Source organism: Myzus persicae, unplaced genomic scaffold (genome assembly GCF_001856785.1).
Source record: "Myzus persicae strain clone G006 unplaced genomic scaffold, MPER_G0061.0, whole genome shotgun sequence".
In the NCBI taxonomy this organism is placed as follows: domain Eukaryota; kingdom Metazoa; phylum Arthropoda; class Insecta; order Hemiptera; family Aphididae; genus Myzus; species Myzus persicae.
In genome coordinates this window covers 1,613,598-1,633,487 of record NW_019104044.1, presented here as the reverse complement: position 1 = coordinate 1,633,487, position 19,890 = coordinate 1,613,598, and the positions used below count along the sequence as shown (strand labels likewise).

Below are 19,890 nucleotides of genomic sequence, written 5' to 3'. Positions count from 1 at the left end.
TCATTTGATTTCATTACCACAAGTACGTATCACCTTATTGATTAAAAATTAAAATCAATAACATACTGTGATAACAGCAATAATTGTATGTGATAAGATCCTCAGTTTTGTAATGAAGATTACATCTAAGATTTTTAAGTTGTACAGTGAAGTACTTTAAATCGTTAAAATCATGATTCGTACGAATGTTTGTCGATTAACTTCTTTGGTTACAAATAAATGCGCTTCGAGTCTAATAAAAAACTTTGCACAACGTCCCCCATTGCAAATTTATATCCGTACAACACCAACAGCCGACCGAATTCGTTGTTATACGTCATTGCCATCTGTACAAAACCAAAACTGTGAGAAACAGCCTGAAAATGAACCTACGGGTAAAATGCAAATCAATTTTACTTGTACTGTGTGCAACACAAGGAACAGCCGGAGGTTTTCAAAACTTTCATACGAAAAAGGAATTGTGATTGTGGAATGCGATGGGTGCAGTAACAACCATTTGATAGCCGATAACTTGGGATGGTTTCCAGATACAGGATGTAAAAACATTGAAGAAATATTATCTTCCAAAGGCGAAAAGGTCAAACGAATAAATGGATGTTGGGAATTAAGGTCAAAATGATGAGAAAATATATTAAAATAAAATTAACTTGTAAATAATAAACATTGTTATGAAATCTTATACTCAAATGTAAACATTTGTTATTAAATAATATTTAACATGTATTATGTAAAAAAAAAAATAAATAAAAACCTTTAGTATGTAATGAATAGTATGTAAAGTTTCTCTGTAATAAGTAATTATTTCCTAGATTTTGTTTTTGTTTTACGCTTTGCTGCAACTGGTTTGACCTCTTTTTTATCAGACTCTGGGGTGTCTGAAAAATTATCGGCCAAGTCTTCAGATTCTTGGATTTTCTCACGTTCTATAGGCGGGCTCTTCTGTTGTACTTCTTCTTCATCCAAGTCTTCAACTTTAGCCCTACGACCTCCGCGTTTCGGTGCTTTAATTTCTTTTAAATCATTATCTTTTTGTTCAACATCAGTTTGTTTTAATTTACGCTCACGTTTGGGTTTTATTTCTGGAGATTTATTAGAATCATCTGTTTCGTGTATTTTACTAGACTCTTCAGATAATTCAGATGCCTTCGTATTTTTTTTAGATTTAGGAACACTTTTTTGTTTTTTTTCTAAATCTTTTTCACTGTTTGGTTTATCCATTACTTTTGGAGCTGCTCGGCTTCTACTTGAAGGTTTAGGTACCTTTTCTTCTTTATCTTCCTTATTTTCTTCATCTTCATCTTCAACCGGTTTCTATAAAATAAAAATAATCAGAAATTTAAGTGAACGAAAACAATTTTATTTATTGTTATAATAGTTATATAAATATATATTATAATAATTTCAAAACAATAAGTGACTGACAAATGGTTACAATATGCAACAATTTGTGGTCTCTAAATAGTAAAATATGAAATTCAGAAGGAAATATTTTGAAAACAATACATTTATTTGACATCAAAATACAAATAGATAAAATAAGTTTATCTTTGGTTCTCTTTTCATATTTGCTATGTACCAAAAAAGGATGCCAAACATTTCACCCAATACACATAAAAAAAAAATACTTTATAAGTGAAATCAGAATACCTTGATAACTAATATTATGTTAAATTAAGTTTGTTTAAATGATGTGCATATTCAACTTTAAATAAAAACAGATTTGTTCGCAAGACGAAATCCTTACTACTGAATTTTAAGGAAAAAAGTTATAGGCAACTTCTTATACATTCAGGTATTAGCCTTGAAGTTGTATTAGTCATGAAACCCGCATAGTAGTAGCACAGAGGAATCTCACACTCACTTAGAGCAAATGTCAGATAATTTTGTGATCCAGACAAAATACATTTTTTCACTCAAACAGACAACTCAAATTCCAACAATTACATCGATTTGCATTTTTATAAAGATATTCATAAATATTCATATGAACAAGGAATCAATTGAGACCCATTTGTATGATTTTAGTTAGTTGATTAAATATTTAATTTTTGAAAATGTATAACATTTAATGCAATTTCAATAACATAATTTAGAAATGTGGCTTGATAGTTCCCTTGTACACATTAAAGAGAATATTTTTTCAGAATAAAAATTGTGATAATTATCGATACATATCGATGAATTTAGAAACAGTAGTTTTTACAAAAAAATTTATGAGGTCTTTTAACCATACAAAAATTAATGTCACTGACTTAATAACAGGTACCAAAAACAAACGATAGAAATGTCAACAACAAATATAATATCAAAACATTAGGCGTCAATGACATTTTAGAATTCCAACTCCAGGTAGAGTGATGATGTTTGAAAAAAATGAAGTAGAAATACTGCATTATAAAAGTAAGACAATTTTCATTTGTAGATAGCATAATGTGTAAGTACCAACAAACATTAAACTTAATTTACAAGACATTGAGATAAACAAAAGTAAATTAATAAAACATAACAAAATTCAATCGTTGAAATGATGATTGAAATTAAAAATTATTCCGTGTTATTAAGGGTGGGATTTCCAAAACGTTCAACCTTATCTGTATAACTTTTTTACAATCCTTTAAAAAGTACATTGTTATTTAAACCAAATTTTAATTAGGAATAAAATATATACTAGACATTTTAAAAAATGTAGTGAATTTTGTAAGTGCATTATATAGAATTTGTAGGACATTCAAATCCCAGCCCTAGTTATAACATTCAAGAACACCCTTCTCCAAAAAACTGTAATAACTGAATAGCACAACATAGCATTTTAAAACAATCATTTCATATATGAAATTATGAAAATAATATTGAGTATAAATTTTATAGAGATCATCTTCAAGCATATTTAGTACATAATAAGTAAATTGTATCTGATATGAGGGCTATATCTTTTAGTAGATCACACTTATATTAGGTAAGACACTATAGTCGGGTGAATGAAAATTGGCCGCTGATGCCCACGCGCATAGCAGTGAATTTTTATCATTGTACCGCAAAGTTATGGAAAAAAGTGCGCGCATTTTGAATTATTATTCATAATGCAATTACATGTCTTAACGTGATCCACTTTGAGATCCCACGGCTTATCGAAAAAAAAAGGTTCCTATCATATTGCCAGCGGCCACTTTTCTTTCACCCGACTATAGACATTAAACATCACCAAATTAATTCAAATTTTGACTTAGATATTTTTAGTGATTCTCTATAAACTATATACTCAAGTGTTTGTTTTAATTAAAATAATTTGTCTTACATCTATTTTGACTTTTTTGATGCCTCGTTTAGATTTTGGTTTTTCTTGAATGCTATTTAAAGCTGCTTTGACATCATCTTCTTCTATTGCTACAACATTTTCCTTTTCTTCATTTAATACTTTTTTTGTATTTTTTTTCGCCTTGGAATTCTTTTCTATAATTTTTGTTTCATCATCTTTTGTTTCCATTATTTTAGGTTGATCTTCTTTCTTTGTTCCTTTTTTTTGTTTTTTTAGTGTATCATCTTCAGTTTCAACAACTGCAGCTTTAACTTTACTATTAACTTTTTTTTTTGGTACTTTATCTGATGAAAAACTTGAGATTTCAGATGTAAGTATATCCACACTAGCAGCTCTCCTATTTCTTTTTGGTAATTCGTTTAAAGGAGAAACGGATTTTAGAGACTCTGGTAAATTTTTATCAACTGGTCTTTTTCGACTTTTGCTAATAACTTTTTCAACAACTTTTGATACTTGTCTATCTTCACTAGCAGCCCTTTTCCTAGTTTTTACAAGTTTGGTATCTTCAACTGTTATTTTTTTGGACTTAAGTTTTGTTTTAGTAACTTTCTTTTGAGGAAGTTTTTCGATAAATTCTGCTTCGTCTACAGGTAGATCTAATTCAGATTCTGACTCTGTTACTTTAGGTTTAAAATCAGGGATTTTATCTAAAACAGTTGTGACATTCATATTTGTATTATTTTCTGAAACAGGTGCTATAACATCCTTTTGAATCACGTTATCTTCAACCATGTTATCTGTAATCATTATGATTCAAAATTAAAAGAGCACACAGAACAATTTTTTTTTTAATCAGAAAAACCCAAGAAAAATAATTAAGTTACAAGACATGAGAAATTTAAAACAACTGTATTACATCATCAACCTAAGCACAACTATCATCTATATTAATTATACATAGTTTGTAGATGACACTTTATTTACAAATCTTATAAGTTATAACAAATTTATTCTGATTTTGCCACAATTATAAATTATAACTTATAATTGTAGGGTAAGTTATTATGGTAGGGAGTACAATAGTTAAACACACACAATACAGTAACCCCTTGATTAGTCATGGTCTTCCGCAGAACTATCTACAGTTCTAAAAATGGGGTTTATGTACAATTTAATATTTAGGTACTGTTTTAGTTGAAACCCACCAAGAAGTGTTCTCTCACTACTTATTACTACTCCGCAGCGCTTTTTTTAGTATATTACTGTAGCACCATGGAAAGTTAATAATATAAAATTATATTCATTAAAAGTCGCCAGCGGTCATAAGGTGTGGTAATTAGATCAACTATGGATGCCATCGGGCATATAAGAATAGAAATTGAGCATGCAGTAAGGCCACCTGTGGGCTCATAATGGTTAACATATTAAAACATCAAAAATATAAGGTATAAGTGGAGGGCATCAACTAAACCAGTACCAATATGTGCTAGTGAAAAAAAAATGTATACAGTAGAAATAGTTTATAATGACAATTATGACATAATTGTATAATGGTCCCAGTAAAACTTCTATATTGTGTTTACTAATTAGTATTGATTATTACGACGTCTGCATAACAACAATACAGACATTATGACAGTTATTTTTGGTTAGTTGGAAAAATTTATATAAAAAAAATACAGCAATATTTTTCTACTAACAAGATAGATGATTTTTTTAGTACAATGTAAATTTAATTTTAAAATAATGAAACAACTTTTTTATTAAATTTTTTTTCTGATATGATATATCATTTTAGTTTCAATTTTGAGAATTAATATCATATTAATGTAAAAGTTTGTAAATTTATAATTAGTAAGTACCTATAAGTAACATTTTAACATTCATTGTTAAGTATTTAGATAAGTACTTGAGGTAGGTATATGAGTACAACTAATAACAAAAAATAAACGGGAACAAGGACTAATTCCCTCTCCTTATTTATATTTGTGTATATAAATCAAAGGAATGTCAAAAGTTTTTAATGTAAATTACACCATCAAAATATATCAATACATTGAATATGAAAAAAAAATATAAAAAACTGGTATTTATAATGGGGGCCTTCGAGTTAATGTATAAAAAACATTCAAATAAGAGAGATGAACAGTATTTTCTCACAGTGCATTAAACCTTGTCTGATGATTAACAACACCTCAAACAACACTAACTTTAAAACAGTTTTAATTCTTGAATACAATCAAAAGGTGAGTAAATATTTTAAATATAGTGGTGTTTGGTAAACATTTTTTTCTCAAGCAATTATTTTTAAGATCATTAACTTGGATTGAATGTTTAATAATTTGTTGAATTTATAGGTTGCCCATTATGACACAAAAAAGTTCATCTTTAACCAGTTATAGATTTAATACTATTAAACTTATAACTCGACTTATAATTAACAAATAAACTTTTGACAATATTTTTTTTATTGATGGTTAATAGTAGGACAGTTTGTAAATGCATTATTTAAGTTAAGTTTTTAATTTTATTTCTATAGCTTAATAACTTGTAAAAGATGAACTTAAAAAAAAATGATAAAAATTGTACCTAGAAAAGGGTCTGAAACCAACATAAGTGCAATGTAATAGTTTCAGTTTTGCTAAAGGTCTTTTTTTTAAATTTAAATTTTAGATTTTGTTAATATTATTAGCAAAATAATTATTAGTTGTGAACAAATTTTGAATTACCTATAGCTAAATATGTAATAATATTAAACTGTGTGATTTCCCAGCAAGTTGTGTCTAATTACATACCAAGAGAATACAATGAGCTACTTTGGTAATCCATCAATAAAACTAGCTAGGTGTATTTTTAGTCCAATAGATTGGTGTATCAGTAAACTGTCTAATAAACTAGCATAAAGTGTAACTTGTAACATTTATGCCCAGTAAGTAGGTAGGTCATCAGATGTGCTTGGGAATTAGTTAGTTAACATTTCATAGGTTACATAAATACGTTAACAAAATATAAGTTATTTACAAGAATTTCCAAAATAAACTTATTATGTTCACATTAGATTATTAGAATAATGCATAGGTACTTGTAATATTAATGCTCATACAAATTTAAGCCTATTAGTGGATTTTCAATAATATTAAATAATATTATAATTTAATGTTTTCAAACAAGCATTTTGTATTTAATTGAGTAATGATCATAGTCGGGATGTTTATGAATTCCATTAATCGTTCACAATTTCATAGCGTCTAAGCATATAATAGTATAACACTACAGTATGGTACCTAACTAGAAAAGATTTTATGGATTTTAACCATTTTGTCTATCATCACAACCCCTGTCGTGAAATAGAATCCAATGGCACTGGTCACAGGATACAATAGCAAACAATCAACGCAAAGTGTAAACAGACACCGATGGGTTGCCCCGATATCCTCGTAGTACCCTCACGCCACACGCTCTTTTACCTTTTGTTACGGGCCGTCTGACAGTGATGTGCATAATATTATCCTCAATGACTGGCGGCGGCACATCGTCGACGGACGGTTTGGCGACCTTCTGAGCGGCTTTCCTCTTCGGCGGCATGGCGATTCGCGGCTATGTAGTGAGCGGGAAGATGAACTGTGAATGTCACACTGCACAAAACAAAAACATTAAGTCAAATGGCACGCAACTCGCGGAATGCCGGACATGACATACGACATGGGTCAAGAGTACCTTTTAAAGCGGCGGCAGATGTCGGCCTTGACCGTGGTCGGTTGGACACGAACACGCGGGACTCGGCTGTCTGAGAGACGGTCTGCGATTACGCACACGGCGTGGCTGCCTGAAACACTGAAAAATTAACGGCCGGATGAGACGTGTCGCGTGCTGCGAACAACCAAAATTGACACGAACCTGTTCAACGACGACGATGACTGCGGACAGAAGCCACCTTGGACGGCGCGCGAGTGCTGGAAATCGTGGTGATGGACGAGCGACTGCGAAGACGCAAAGTGGGAACGGCTTTTGCGGTGTCGGGAACTCGATAATGGAGCGAACCGCCGTGATACGACAGATTTTCACGCCGAACTTTTACAGAGCTGCCACAACCCCGGCCTTCGAGCCGGCGCGGATGTGTCGCGCTGCCGCGGTGGTGTCGCGCGTGACCGCGGAGCGCGGGAAATGGACGTAAATAATTTACAAAACTGTAATCGACTCAATAATATTGTACAACACCGCTAATCGATATTCGTCATTAGTTATTGTTATTATTGATATTATTGTCCGCCGACAAGCGATTTTTCAACGATAGAACATTGAAATTCCAATGTCGATACACGGCGATATTATTGCCGGAAACGGCTAACCTGCGCGAGTGCCGTTCGTGCTCTATTGTTGTTGTCCGTTTTCGAGATATAAATAGAATTATGTCGTTTTTGAAGGCTCGCCGCCGAATGGAGCGCTTCACTTTCGCATTAATTCGTCTTAATCGTTCGTGCGACGTGTTATGTCTGACTCCGAACGTCATATCAAATCTCGCCGAATCGCGGCCGTACGCATAGTCGCGATTTCAACGAAATCTCAATTAATCGTTGAAACTAAACAGGGTTCACTCTTTCACAGCTAAGTTGTGTCGTGTGGTTTTATTGTATTCGGATTGGACGCTGCCCGCTGCAGTCGTAGCTTCACCAACCACGAACTAGGACACTCCCGAAGTCAGGCCTAGAACAACTCTAAGACTCGTGTGGACGACACCGACACGGCAGACGAAGAATCCGGATTTAGTCCGCTAACGAGTTAGGTACGATCACGGATTATATAATGAGCGAATTCGCCACCCGCACCGCCACGGCTAATTTTAATAACCATTTTTATATACCTATTATATCTATAAAGGTATTGTATACTGCAGGGTATCCGAAAGTGGATGCTACCAATCCATCGTGGGCATTTTTTATTTTGAAGGGTGCGTTTTTCTGGGGGGGGGGGGCGCTTTTCTGTCATTTACATTTTTATTCTCGATAACTGGTTGCAATAAAAAAAGCTGTAGTGAGGTTCAACAACTTTTGACCGAATCGAGAAACTAATTAGAAATATGCTGAAGAGGAGATTTAGGACTAATGCTGACATCTATCGAGCCTGCAGATATAATTTCGTTAGCAGGAAACCATCAACCTCGGAGCAGTCATTAATCACATAGGTATTTTTGTGTTATTATTTTATATTAGCAAATTCGAAATCAAATTATATAATTCATATTATTAAGAGGTATTTAAATTTAAAATGAACTAAATCGTTGAGTAAAATTCTATTTTTTCTTTAATTAAATTGTTTATTAAAAAATAAAACGTTAATATTTTTAAAAAATTGATTGGTGGAGGTGTGAGATTTAAATTAAAAGATTGGGAAACACTGCTCTTTAGGTTAACTGCTAATTTCAAAACTCTGGGGGCTGAGCACACCCGTTTTGGGGGGTTTGACGTTTTACCTCTTCCTAAACTAAGCCTATGGTTATTTCAACCACGACAAAGTTGCCCTTAGTCATTTAGTGTTCTTTTTTGATGATTTATTGTATTATAATTTTTAGATATACTATAGAGTATAGACCCTAAGACGTTGTTCATCGGATTAACTTCATTCAAGTAGGTTACATCATTATTTATAATTTAAGTATTAAAGCAAGAAAAATGTTTTTTATTCTTCAATGATGAATAGATAAGCACCTATATTTCACTTATACTGATCAATAATATAAGATACAAGTGTTAAATTTAAACTGCATCTAACTAGCAAACCTATTTAAATAACGTTTTTGAGAAATTATGATTTGTCCCCTCGACTTTTATTAAATTGTCGAATACCGAAAACAATTTCTTTATTACATACCACTGAGTATAATGTGTAATCGTTTTCTGACTTATGGCCTTATTACCTAACCTAACTTGTGTAAGGTCGGACTGTGGGCTGTTACACTTATTAAGCGTGTGTTTCCGTTTACCCAAATTAATACTTAAATGTGACGCCAATTACGTCGTCGTGTTATTTTTTTTTTATAATTTGGCGTAGATTACATACTCCTTTAAATTTACCTTTACCCAATGGTGGCTCAAATTACAAGTACTATAAATTTGTCTTTCAAAATTTCATCGTCCAACGAGACGAGTACCTACCTACTATAATACCTACCTGGCTACTCCTCGAGGGTCACCGCACGGGAAGGGCGGATAATGAGGAAATTACCTGTTGGTTCCTGGGATTTTATTAGCTGTATTCAATTTAGGGGCTAGGTCAATTTGGTCTAAAATAATTTGTGTGGACATTTTAAAAGTGGTAAGTTTATGTAAAAGAGTGGTAGGTAAGTTGGGTCTCGGAAAAATATACTACATATTAATACGATAATCAGATTTGAGTTTGTTAAATCCTTATCATTTACGTTTTTACTGAGTGTAAAATATTTTAAAAACACTTACATTTTAATTAAATTAATTTTTTAATTCATACAATTTATATCAAGAATATAATATTTTAAATTTATTTATATCATTATTTACATTTTTTCCTGGATTCACCTTACCTGCTTCTTTTTTTCTGGAACACAATCTACCAAACCCTTGTAATTTAAGAACATGCATAATATGGCATATCTTATAGTTCATAAAATATTTTTGGAATGTATAAGGTCCCTTACATAAAATAAAATAGTTATTGTAATTGGATAAAATTGTAGGCTTATATTTTATATTTGGTCTAAACAACCCAAATGTGTATGTCAACAATTGTGCAGTTTACTTTTAACGAAGTGTATGAAGTGGTGATAAATCCTCTGACAATGATGTGCAGGATCAATTAGTACTTAGCAGGTATCTAAATATAATAATATAGTACCTATGCTTATTTAGTTATATTATATAGGTAGAATAGGTTGATAATTGATTTATAGAACAAAATAAGATTAACATAAAAACGATAATTTCTATTCAGGTTCACACTATATTGTTATAAGAACAGGTTACCTACTTATCGAATAACGTGGATTACGGTTCGTTTCTGTATCCCCACTACCTACCTATAGGCAACATTGCATTTCTTCAATTATATACCTTCATGGCTACATACTATAAATGACCCATTGGTCATTACTGGCTTACTGCCACTAGGCCACACTCGATAATATAATATACTGTATAGGTTACTATACACTTATACGTGTATTATATGTCAATTATACATTTGATTGAATTGTCTGGATTTCAGTGGTTGAAACAAATTTTATGAAGTGATTTAAATACGATAATAAAGGTAAGCATTTTCAAATTGAAACACGTATAATTTAATTTCAATACAATTGACTTCTGAGTACCTAAATATTGACTTTATAATACTTACAGTAGTAAATAAGTAGTATTAGTAGTAAATAATAATACAGTTGTAGCCTGTAGGTACCTAATTGCAATTTAAAAAACTTCTATTGAAGTTGTTGATGACCAAACTTCATCAGTACTTAATTCTGATAGAGCCAAACAAATTTTTTATTATTTATTCAATATTTCGTTACAGTATTATTTGTTGAGTACTGAATACTACGGGTGCTACATAGTAATAACCAATAAATTGTTACAATGTGGCATCATTATTATTCATTACTAATAAGTAATAACCATAGACGTAATCTATGTTCGGACAGAGAGGGGAGAGTTCTCCTGATATTTTATAGTGGGGCAACAAAATCGTTTTAAGATCAATCCTGTCTTAACTCATATTTATTGTATGTCACAACATATATTTTTTTTAAGCTAATGGTTGAGCTTGAATATTATTTTTCTGTGTGCGTGTTATGTAATTGGACATTAAAATACATTTTATATTTTATCTATGTAACTATATGTAACCTACATAGTTATGAAGGAAGCTATACAGTTTATTCATTATAATATGGATAGACGGATAATAGGTACCTACTAATTTAGTATATTTTAATTTATTTTACAACTAAAGAAAACTTCAAGGATTGCTATTTAGTTGTAAAGATTAAAATATATTGGTTCATAGGTAAATGTAAATTATTTGAGTTGTATAGAATGGTGTCATCGGTGTCATACTTTATAGTCCGCTAGGTACCTTATTATTTATTAATACACAAACAGTCTAATATTTATTTAACTTATTTATTAATATAAAAACACACATTTCAATTTCCACTTCTTAATAACATTACCTACCAAGCAAGTGTTGTATTAGCCATTAGGGGATAACTTCAAGACGTTATAGGACGTAACTTCTATAGTACTATGCAGCATTTTATAGCTAGATACCTATATTTAACGCACAACATGTGCCTTAATTATAAAATTAAAATATTATTAATTATTTTATAACGTGTAATCTATTTTGAATAATGAAGTTGTTGTTTAATTAATATTTTTCTATCTAAATACAATTATATTTCTACATAGATTACAGGTATGTGCTGGTAGGTATCGATAATTTTAATACAACTATGTGCATATTTATAGTTGTTAGTGGAAGAGGAAGCTTATCATAGTTTTTTTATCAGGTCATTTTAACCATAATATTAATTGGTAATTGTATAATGTATATGTCTACTAAATATAAACTATATACAATATATTGTAGGTACATCATTACGATTTTCGATAAGAAATTAATTACTAACATTTTCACTGTTCATGAAAAAAACAAAAAGAGTAATTTGGTTAACCTAAATATAATTGATCGCTACCTATTTCTGAGGCTTGAATAATAAGTTATTTATTATACTACCGTTCACACTTCCACCCGTCGAAATTTGACCATGATAATTGTAAAATAAACACGCTACAAAACATTGCATTTATTATCGCACACACTGTTCGGTATCAGTGTTAGTGCTTCTTTTTCTTTTATTCGGACGAATCATGAATATTTTTTATTTTTTATATTTAATTTCACTGAACAGATTTCGGAACATATGACAGAATATTATATTATCTGTCTCAACGAGGGAAATTCTATTTGATTTTTATCACGAGTTTTATAATTAGCGTCGAAAGAAGTTATGAATGTTTTAATCAGATCTATAAAATATAGAGCTATAGACTGATATTTTTTATATACTTAATTTTGGAGTGGCAATTCAAAAATTAGGTACTATTGATATTTTTCTTTTTTTTTCTGTGTAAGCGATTTTGTGTTTTGAAAGTCTGGAATGTTATAAATTTAATAATGAATAATGGATAAATTCAGTAAAATGATTATTATTTCGATTAAGATTTTAAAGATTAAGTTAGGTAAAAACGCACTATTTCCAACCAACATCACTGTTGGGATAAATTACTAATTAGTCAACTTGGTACATTAAAGAAAAATTATAAATATTAAATAAATAAATATTTTTGTAGATATATAACAATACATGTTTGGGGCTCCCAGTGCAGAGGCTTCGGTCTTAGTAAAATATTTTATAACCATTTAAATGAACACAACAATATTAAATTGTACATACAAAGGCTGAACACAGTTTGGTATACACTCTCATAATCTCTAGAAATCTATTAATACTATTTATTGAAAACGGTCCAGTAGTTTCTGAGTTTATAATAATGATATTTTATTTATTTAATTTATTTATTTTGTGACATTATCGATTCCCCCCTATGTTTATGGTATAATTTGATGTCTTACTTAGTTTTGCTAAATATGCCAATAGCACGTTTTTTTTATCGTCATCACTCAATTAATCAAGCTTCAAAATCATGTTTAAAAAAATAAAATGTGTTATACTAGGTATACAATACATTTGAGTTAAGACAGAATGAATCTCAAGACTCTATAAAACCGTTTTGTTGCCTTTACAATAAAATGTAAGGATATTAAATTTTCTTCCCCTCGTCCTCCACAGTCCACGTCTATAATGGTTTTTAACACTGATGAATATTTTAAAATATCCTAAATTTATGAACCTAGTTACTTATTATTTTTAATACAATATTGGAATAAATTTGTCATAATATTTTGTATCTTTAAATTAAAATAATCATTATAATCTGAAAATGTAATAAGTAATTAAGAAAAATAAGACCTATTAACTATTATAATATGGTTACTAAAATTTATAATTTGAATTATTAAGTTACTCTGGTAGGTATTAAATATTTGTATATGTAAGATTAATGTAATATTATAAAATAATAGTCTAATACGACAATTTTACTATTTTAAAGTTTAATCTTTTGGCTTAAAAAAATGTAGGTCCAGATTGTAAAAAATCATTCTGTGAGAATAATTCAAAATTCGATTATTCTAAATATTGAGCTTATTTTTAAATATTTACATGAACTCTAAATATATTACTCTTAAGGTAATGGCTTAAACACATGTAATTTGTCCTACAAACCCAGAAAATAACTAGGTAGTTATAATTTTAACGTTCAAAATAATCTGTTTTACTCTGTTACTATCTTCAAGTAGGTTATTTTTAATATTTTAATTTTGAATCAAGTTACCTAAGAATTTTAAAATCGGTGACGTCTCCTTAGTAGAAGTTATTATTAAATAGGTAGGTAGGTAGGTATTTCATTAATAGGTAATACACAGTCGTTTCACGTTAGTGCAAATTTAATTGTAGCAAATCAAAAGTTAACCTATGGGTTTATCGTTGATCTCCAATATTAAATAGGTAAAAGTACCTACATATAATCAATATTTTTTCTAATTGGTTTATTACAGGTACATAATTTATAACACTGTGTCATTAATAAATAATATAGCTCATAATTTGTATAAATGAGTACTTATGGTTTTTGTTTTTTTTTTTTTTTGAGAAATATTAACAGAAATTATTATGTCTCCTGAATACCCTATTCACGTAACCTCATTACTCATTACCCATTCGGTACTCATTATATACTTATAAAAATAATAAACCTAATCAGCCTATCAGAATTCGCCAAAAATACCTATATTATATTTACAGGTATAATAAATAAAAGGTAAAATGTGTTACGCATTTATACACACATTTATAACATCAATTATTTTTGTTTTTAATTATAGAACTAAAATTTGTCAACATGCAGAGGGCATATTGTACGGTTTTTGCGTTGATTATTAGCATTTCGTTTGTATTCGCAGGTAAATTTTCTGGTTTAAAAACGATTTGGTTTACACATTTTTTAGGCAGGCAAATCATTATAATTATTGACAAACGTTTTCAGACAATTTATCACCAAATTATTGGTCGTCTGACGATGACACACTACCAGAAGTGCTACCAAAAAAGATGCGCGACAAAAGCGATGACGAGATTCAAAAAGCTGTTTTTCAAGCATTTGAAAACCAGCTCAAAGTGATTTCTGAATACACTGGGCACGTGTTGGATCCAGAATCTCCGTACGGATTCTTCAAAGACGAAATGCCGATTTCAAACGCGAGGACTTCTAATCCGCAATCTGATCTCATATTTTACAATAATGCCATTAGAGGGTTTATTGGACATAATAAAAACAGTATTATCATTAAATGGGCCCCAAATCAGGTATTTCATACTATCGGCTTTTGAATTTATCAGTTGGAAAAATTTTAATTGGATGCCTTAGAAATATAAGATATAAATAAATTGTAAATAGTCTGCAATTCTTAGAATGTTCAAGCGGATACCTGCTATGCTTATTAAGACAAAAAAATTGTCTAATATCTAGATAGTATACTCAGTTCATCATCGTAAAAAATACAATAATACAATGGTTATTAGATGAATTATATAAATCATTATATGGAATAGCGTCAATAGTAATGCAATGATAATGATGTCACATATCACCCAGTGCTCTCCTACTGTGTTTGTTTTCTCCATTAGGTACCTACTTTATTGTACCACACATAGCAATACATACCGAGTTTACGTTTTGCTGTTCATGTTTAGTTTCGTTATTTTTAATATTTAGTTTTATTATAGATTAAATTGACCTATTATTTATATAATTACCTATATCTCATTTGAAAATTAAAACATCGAAAAATAACCTCCAAAAAAACATCTAACTCTCTAAACAGCCTATACAATGTCGTTACAATGTTAGATTTAGGTTTAATAATAATATTCAAACTAACAAAACTAAAGTCTAAAACAGAACTGCTGAACGTATACATTTTATATAAGTAATATGTTAGTAGGTATTTTACTCGCTCGATGGAGATAAAAAATGTTGATTTGCAGTCCTCTTAAACTATTTTATTAAGATTTTTCTGTGTGTAATCTCTATATGGCCAAATGGTTATATAGCTTAATCATGTATAGAAAAGCATATGTTTATTTAACAGATTTTGCCATATTTTAAGCCTAACCTACTACACGAAAGGTGTTAATATTATAAGATCAAACTACAAATATTATTATTATTTGTGAAACTGTGATCTCACTTTCGAAATTGAAGTAGAAAAATTAGCAACTGCCTTGTTTGATTTCACTTCGCTGTTATGCATTAAATTAACAACAATTATTTTTCAATTGACTAAACAGAATGGTATCAGAATAAAATAAAACTACACTTATAATTAAATAAATAGTAGATACCTATACATTATTAACTACATACATGCATACACGTTATAAACATAAATATTAACAACTAACATTAGTTGTTTTCATTTGTCAATATTACCTAGTTATTCAAAAAGTATAATTTTGTATTTCAATTCGAATTTACTTTATATGGGTATCTATTTTATTATTAATAATATTCGTAATCCATGATATTATGGTTTATAACCATTAAAATATTTCAAAAAATCAAGAATGGAATATGAATGGACAAAATAAAATATGTATAATGAACTATGATTATTTCAATATAAATATATTACTCTTGTATAGGTCGTTACTGAACTAGGATGGAAAGAAATGAGTATCAGAGGAAGGTATACTTTCATGAATTCTTCGTATTTTGATCAAGGAAAGTACCATATCCAATTACAAGATATGAAGTATCTTGCTAGCACTACACTTTCAGAAAACACCGAATCATACCCATCGTCCGTACCAAAATCTAGCATTTCATACAAAAGTGTTAAGGTATCATTCACAGGTGGTTTACCAGAATTATTAAAGACTAGTGATTCTACTAATGTCAAGTGAGTTTATAAAAAATAAAAAATACACTATTTTCTATAAATAGTATATATTTTTAATTCTATATTTAAAAAAAATTACTTTAAATTATTTTACCTTTTTATGGATCTAACAAACATAGTGGATCAATTAAATAAATCATAAATTGTATGAATTTTTTGAGTGTTTTAAGTCATAAACATTAATAACCCTAGTTATAAACCGTATATCATGAGTATACACTACCTATACTATATTAAATTTCAAGAATAAAACTAAACTATAAAGTCTAAAAATGGTTTAATTAAGCTACAAAATACTACCTCTAGCAGCTATAGCTTATAGGTAATACTGCATGTAACAATATTAATAATATATTCAAACAAAATATGATTTAGTGATTATGATATGATTTCAGGTACCTATTACAAAAAACAAATTACAAATAACAAATATGTATTATGTATATGGTATATGTATAGTGCATTAGTAGATTACATATTATTTAATTTAACGTTGATTAATTAATATTGTTTTTAAACATATGTAATGTATTCAACTATTATCAATAATTTGTATAATTTAAAGAATAGTAACGGTTCATCTTAATGGTTATGTTCTTATGTAATATAAAAACATAAGTGTGTTGTGACTTGTACCTATATCCTATGAATTTAATAATGGGTATAAATACCATTCATATTTCGTTGCTTAAAATAAAGAATATTTTCTCTATTATACAATTACAAATTAATCTTCTGACCATACAGACTTGTACAGACTTGATATTTCTTAATTTAATTCCAAATTTTAAACTTCTGGTATTTCGATGTATTGATGTAACTATCTTGAAGATATTTCATTATCTATTGCATTAGGCATGGGAAAGACCAGCTGTATTTCGTACGTAATACGTTATACACTTATACCTATACGTCTATTATCTAAAATCTATAATAAACCTTTTCTGTTTGATACATCCTGTAATGGTATTATAATATACGTTATATAATAACTAGCGTTAATTTTTTTATATGCAAGCAGTGCGCATGATACGATCGTGTCTATGTTGAAATTAATATAATCAAATTAATCGTGTATTTCAAAAATGATTAATAGTTTGTCAATTTTTAAAATATATATGTATGTATATTTAAATTTATAATTTTAGGCACTTCATTGAAGATATCGTTTTCCAACAAGTAGCCGATCGCGTAGTCAGGGACACTCACAACAACATCACCGTGGCCATACGTCAAGTCATTAAACCGTACGTCATGATCAAAAACGACACCGAAAAAAACTTTCCCGGTACAAACGGAAAGCTTCCCAGTGGCAGCGTAGGGTACAGCATCAGCAACACGGTCATTAGTGGCTTGGCTAATGCTGAACACAAATTAAAAAAGGTCACCACGAAAATGGCCACCAACACGGTTACAGCTGATGTGCGTACAACGATTCATAACTTAGATGGAAAATTCGACTTCAAGCTCGAGGAGAGTAAGCCTACCGTCGGCAAAGCAACGTTCATCATTAGCAGAATCGATGTCAACCTATCGTTCAACATGCTCAAGCCCGTCGAATGCAAGGCCGAGATCGTAGTAAACCAGCCGAATGTTAAATACGGTACAAAGTTGTCGGCCGACATTGAAAAATCATTGACAAACGCATTTATCGATAATGTTAAAATCCAATTGAGCACAAATACCTGCAAGGCTTTGGGCCAGGTGGCTAAAGCTGGAAAATAAAACAAACAAAAACTATTTCATTTATCCTAGAATCGTCGTACAGCTTATTTTTATAATTAACTATTTTTTTTAACCGCACGGTTAAGACAAGTAATTATTAATCAAGGATAACTATTTTTAAATTATTGTTTTTGCCCCAATAAAATTGTTATTTAACTAACATAATAATATTATTGAACATTCACAATATTACAAAATATACGTATAATATATAAACATGTGTGAAATTAATGAAATAATTTTATGAACACGATGTAAGTACACATGTAATATCGATACAATAATGTCGAAAAATAATTTGGTATAATGTATAAATTGATTATAATTTAAGTTGCTTATGTTAACTAAATTGTAATTAGTCTAAATCAGTGTTTCTCAACCTTTTTTTACTCAACACCGCTTTTAGATTTTAAAAATGTCACAACGTCCCACAATCAATTTACTAAAAATATTAACGTTTTATTTTTTAATATGCTATTTAATTTAAGAAAAAATTTAATTTTACTCTACGATTTAGTTAATTTCAAATTTAAATAACTCCTAATAATATGAACTAAATAATTTGATTTCGAATTTGCTCATATAAAACAATAACACAATAAATACTTATGTGATTAATGACTGCCCCGAGGTTGACGGTTTCCTGCTAACGAAATGATATCTGCAGGCTCAATAGATGTCAGCATTAGTCTTAAATCTCCTCTTTAACATATTTCTAATTTGTTTCTTGATTTGGTCAAAAGTTGTTGTTACGCCGTTTTCTTTGCAATCAGTTATAAACAATAAAAGTGCAAATGATTCTATGATAGATGAACGCTCCCTTAGAAAATTCCCCCTGCAACATAAAAATGCCTGTGAGAGGGCAGTAGCACCCACATTGGGAAACATTGGTCTAAATTTAATGTTAGTTGTTGATATCAAACATTTTAGTAAGTAAATTCTAGGTTCCAATACAGGTAAATTACATGTAGGTATAGTTAATACTTAATATTTAGTCCTACTAAACTATTTTGGTTTGAAAATACAAAGTATTATGTTATATTTAAAATGTTTGAACACTAAGTGAGATATAAACGGATCAATACATACAATTTTGAGTCTTATGTAAACTATACAGTATACTTATTACCTACTTAAAGAACATAATTATGTTGAAATAACATGATTTTTTTATACAACATGTATAAACTTCTTTAAAAAAACAAAATTTGGTTTCAATAAATTCCAACAGGTGTCAAACGAAGTTCAAATTGTTAAGGAAAAAACACTTGATGAGATTAACATAATATTATGTATAAATGATTTATACTTTATAATTTATTGAAAGAAAAAAATATAATTTCAATACAATTATTGATGAACTTGGTCTTCAAAGAACGAGAATCAACAACATTTTTTTAGATTCTGAGCTTACCGATGAATGTATTGATTTTATAATAATTTGTGTCTTTTAATTTTTTTCTTGTGCTTCTGAACACTTATTTACTGCTTTGATAATCAACTTCAATGGAAGTTTCTTGTAGTAAATTGGATCTAGTTTGCATGTACTTTTGGGAGGTCAACGTTGAAAATTATTGTTGTGCATATTAAACAGTTCGACAATCTTTGCACAGAATCCTTGTTCATATACAATGATTTATCATTGAATTCAAATTTATTAAGTCGTCCATTACATTGCCTACTCAATAAAAGGACAGGTAGTCTCGAGTTATGAATTCTACTGTACAGCAGAACGGTCGATTATACTTCTGTCTTCCCCATTTTTTTAAAATTTCAGTTCATTCATGTACATTGTGCTT

At 29.6% G+C, this 19,890-nt stretch overlaps 3 protein-coding genes across 6 annotated transcripts; 2 read left to right on the top strand and 1 right to left on the bottom strand.

Moving 5' to 3' along the window:
- Positions 1-95: 95 nt before the first annotated feature.
- On the top strand, positions 96-764 carry LOC111037957 (DNL-type zinc finger protein-like). The gene has a single exon (XM_022320836.1). It carries the CDS (start codon positions 173-175, stop codon positions 617-619), a length of 447 nt encoding a protein of 148 aa, XP_022176528.1. The 5' UTR covers positions 96-172; the 3' UTR covers positions 620-764.
- On the bottom strand, positions 655-7,345 carry LOC111037953 (nucleolar and coiled-body phosphoprotein 1-like). Of its 2 annotated transcripts, none has more exons than XM_022320829.1 (5): positions 7,154-7,345; positions 6,974-7,090; positions 6,724-6,891; positions 3,296-4,053; positions 655-1,311 (listed from the first exon to the last, which is right to left on the bottom strand). In XM_022320829.1, exons 3-5 carry the CDS (start codon positions 6,839-6,841, stop codon positions 799-801), a joined length of 1,389 nt encoding a protein of 462 aa, XP_022176521.1. In that variant the 5' UTR covers positions 6,842-6,891; positions 6,974-7,090; positions 7,154-7,345; the 3' UTR covers positions 655-798. The 2 variants fall into 2 exon arrangements, with proteins under 2 accessions (XP_022176521.1, XP_022176522.1); XM_022320830.1 differs by having other exon boundaries at positions 6,974-7,082.
- On the top strand, positions 5,394-18,456 carry LOC111037955. Of its 3 annotated transcripts, none has more exons than XM_022320832.1 (5): positions 5,394-5,502; positions 14,291-14,368; positions 14,452-14,771; positions 16,110-16,366; positions 17,515-18,456. In XM_022320832.1, the coding sequence occupies exons 2-5, from the start codon at positions 14,308-14,310 to the stop codon at positions 18,089-18,091; spliced, it is 1,215 nt and encodes a 404-aa protein (XP_022176524.1). In that variant the 5' UTR covers positions 5,394-5,502; positions 14,291-14,307; the 3' UTR covers positions 18,092-18,456. The 3 variants fall into 3 exon arrangements, with proteins under 3 accessions (XP_022176524.1, XP_022176525.1, XP_022176523.1); XM_022320833.1 differs by lacking the exon at positions 5,394-5,502 and adding an exon at positions 7,775-8,039; XM_022320831.1 differs by lacking the exon at positions 5,394-5,502 and adding an exon at positions 10,357-10,537.
- The last annotated feature ends 1,434 nt before the right edge of the window (positions 18,457-19,890 follow it).

Bases quoted from the DNA above. Each gene is read 5' to 3' on its own strand.
- LOC111037957 (XM_022320836.1), top strand. From the start codon at position 173: ATGATTCGTACGAATGTTTGTCGATTAACTTCTTTGGTTACAAATAAA.
- LOC111037953 (XM_022320829.1), bottom strand. From the start codon at position 6,841: ATGCCGCCGAAGAGGAAAGCCGCTCAGAAGGTCGCCAAACCGTCCGTC. The intron at 4,054-6,723 runs GTAAAAGAGCGT...TAATGATTACAG, and splicing joins CAGACGGCCCGTAACAAAAG to ATAACATGGTTGAAGATAAC. The intron at 1,312-3,295 runs GTAAGACAAATT...TTTATTTTATAG, and splicing joins TCAAAAAAGTCAAAATAGAT to AAACCGGTTGAAGATGAAGA.
- LOC111037955 (XM_022320832.1), top strand. From the start codon at position 14,308: ATGCAGAGGGCATATTGTACGGTTTTTGCGTTGATTATTAGCATTTCG. The intron at 14,772-16,109 runs GTATTTCATACT...ACTCTTGTATAG, and splicing joins TTAAATGGGCCCCAAATCAG to GTCGTTACTGAACTAGGATG. The intron at 16,367-17,514 runs GTGAGTTTATAA...TTATAATTTTAG, and splicing joins AGTGATTCTACTAATGTCAA to GCACTTCATTGAAGATATCG.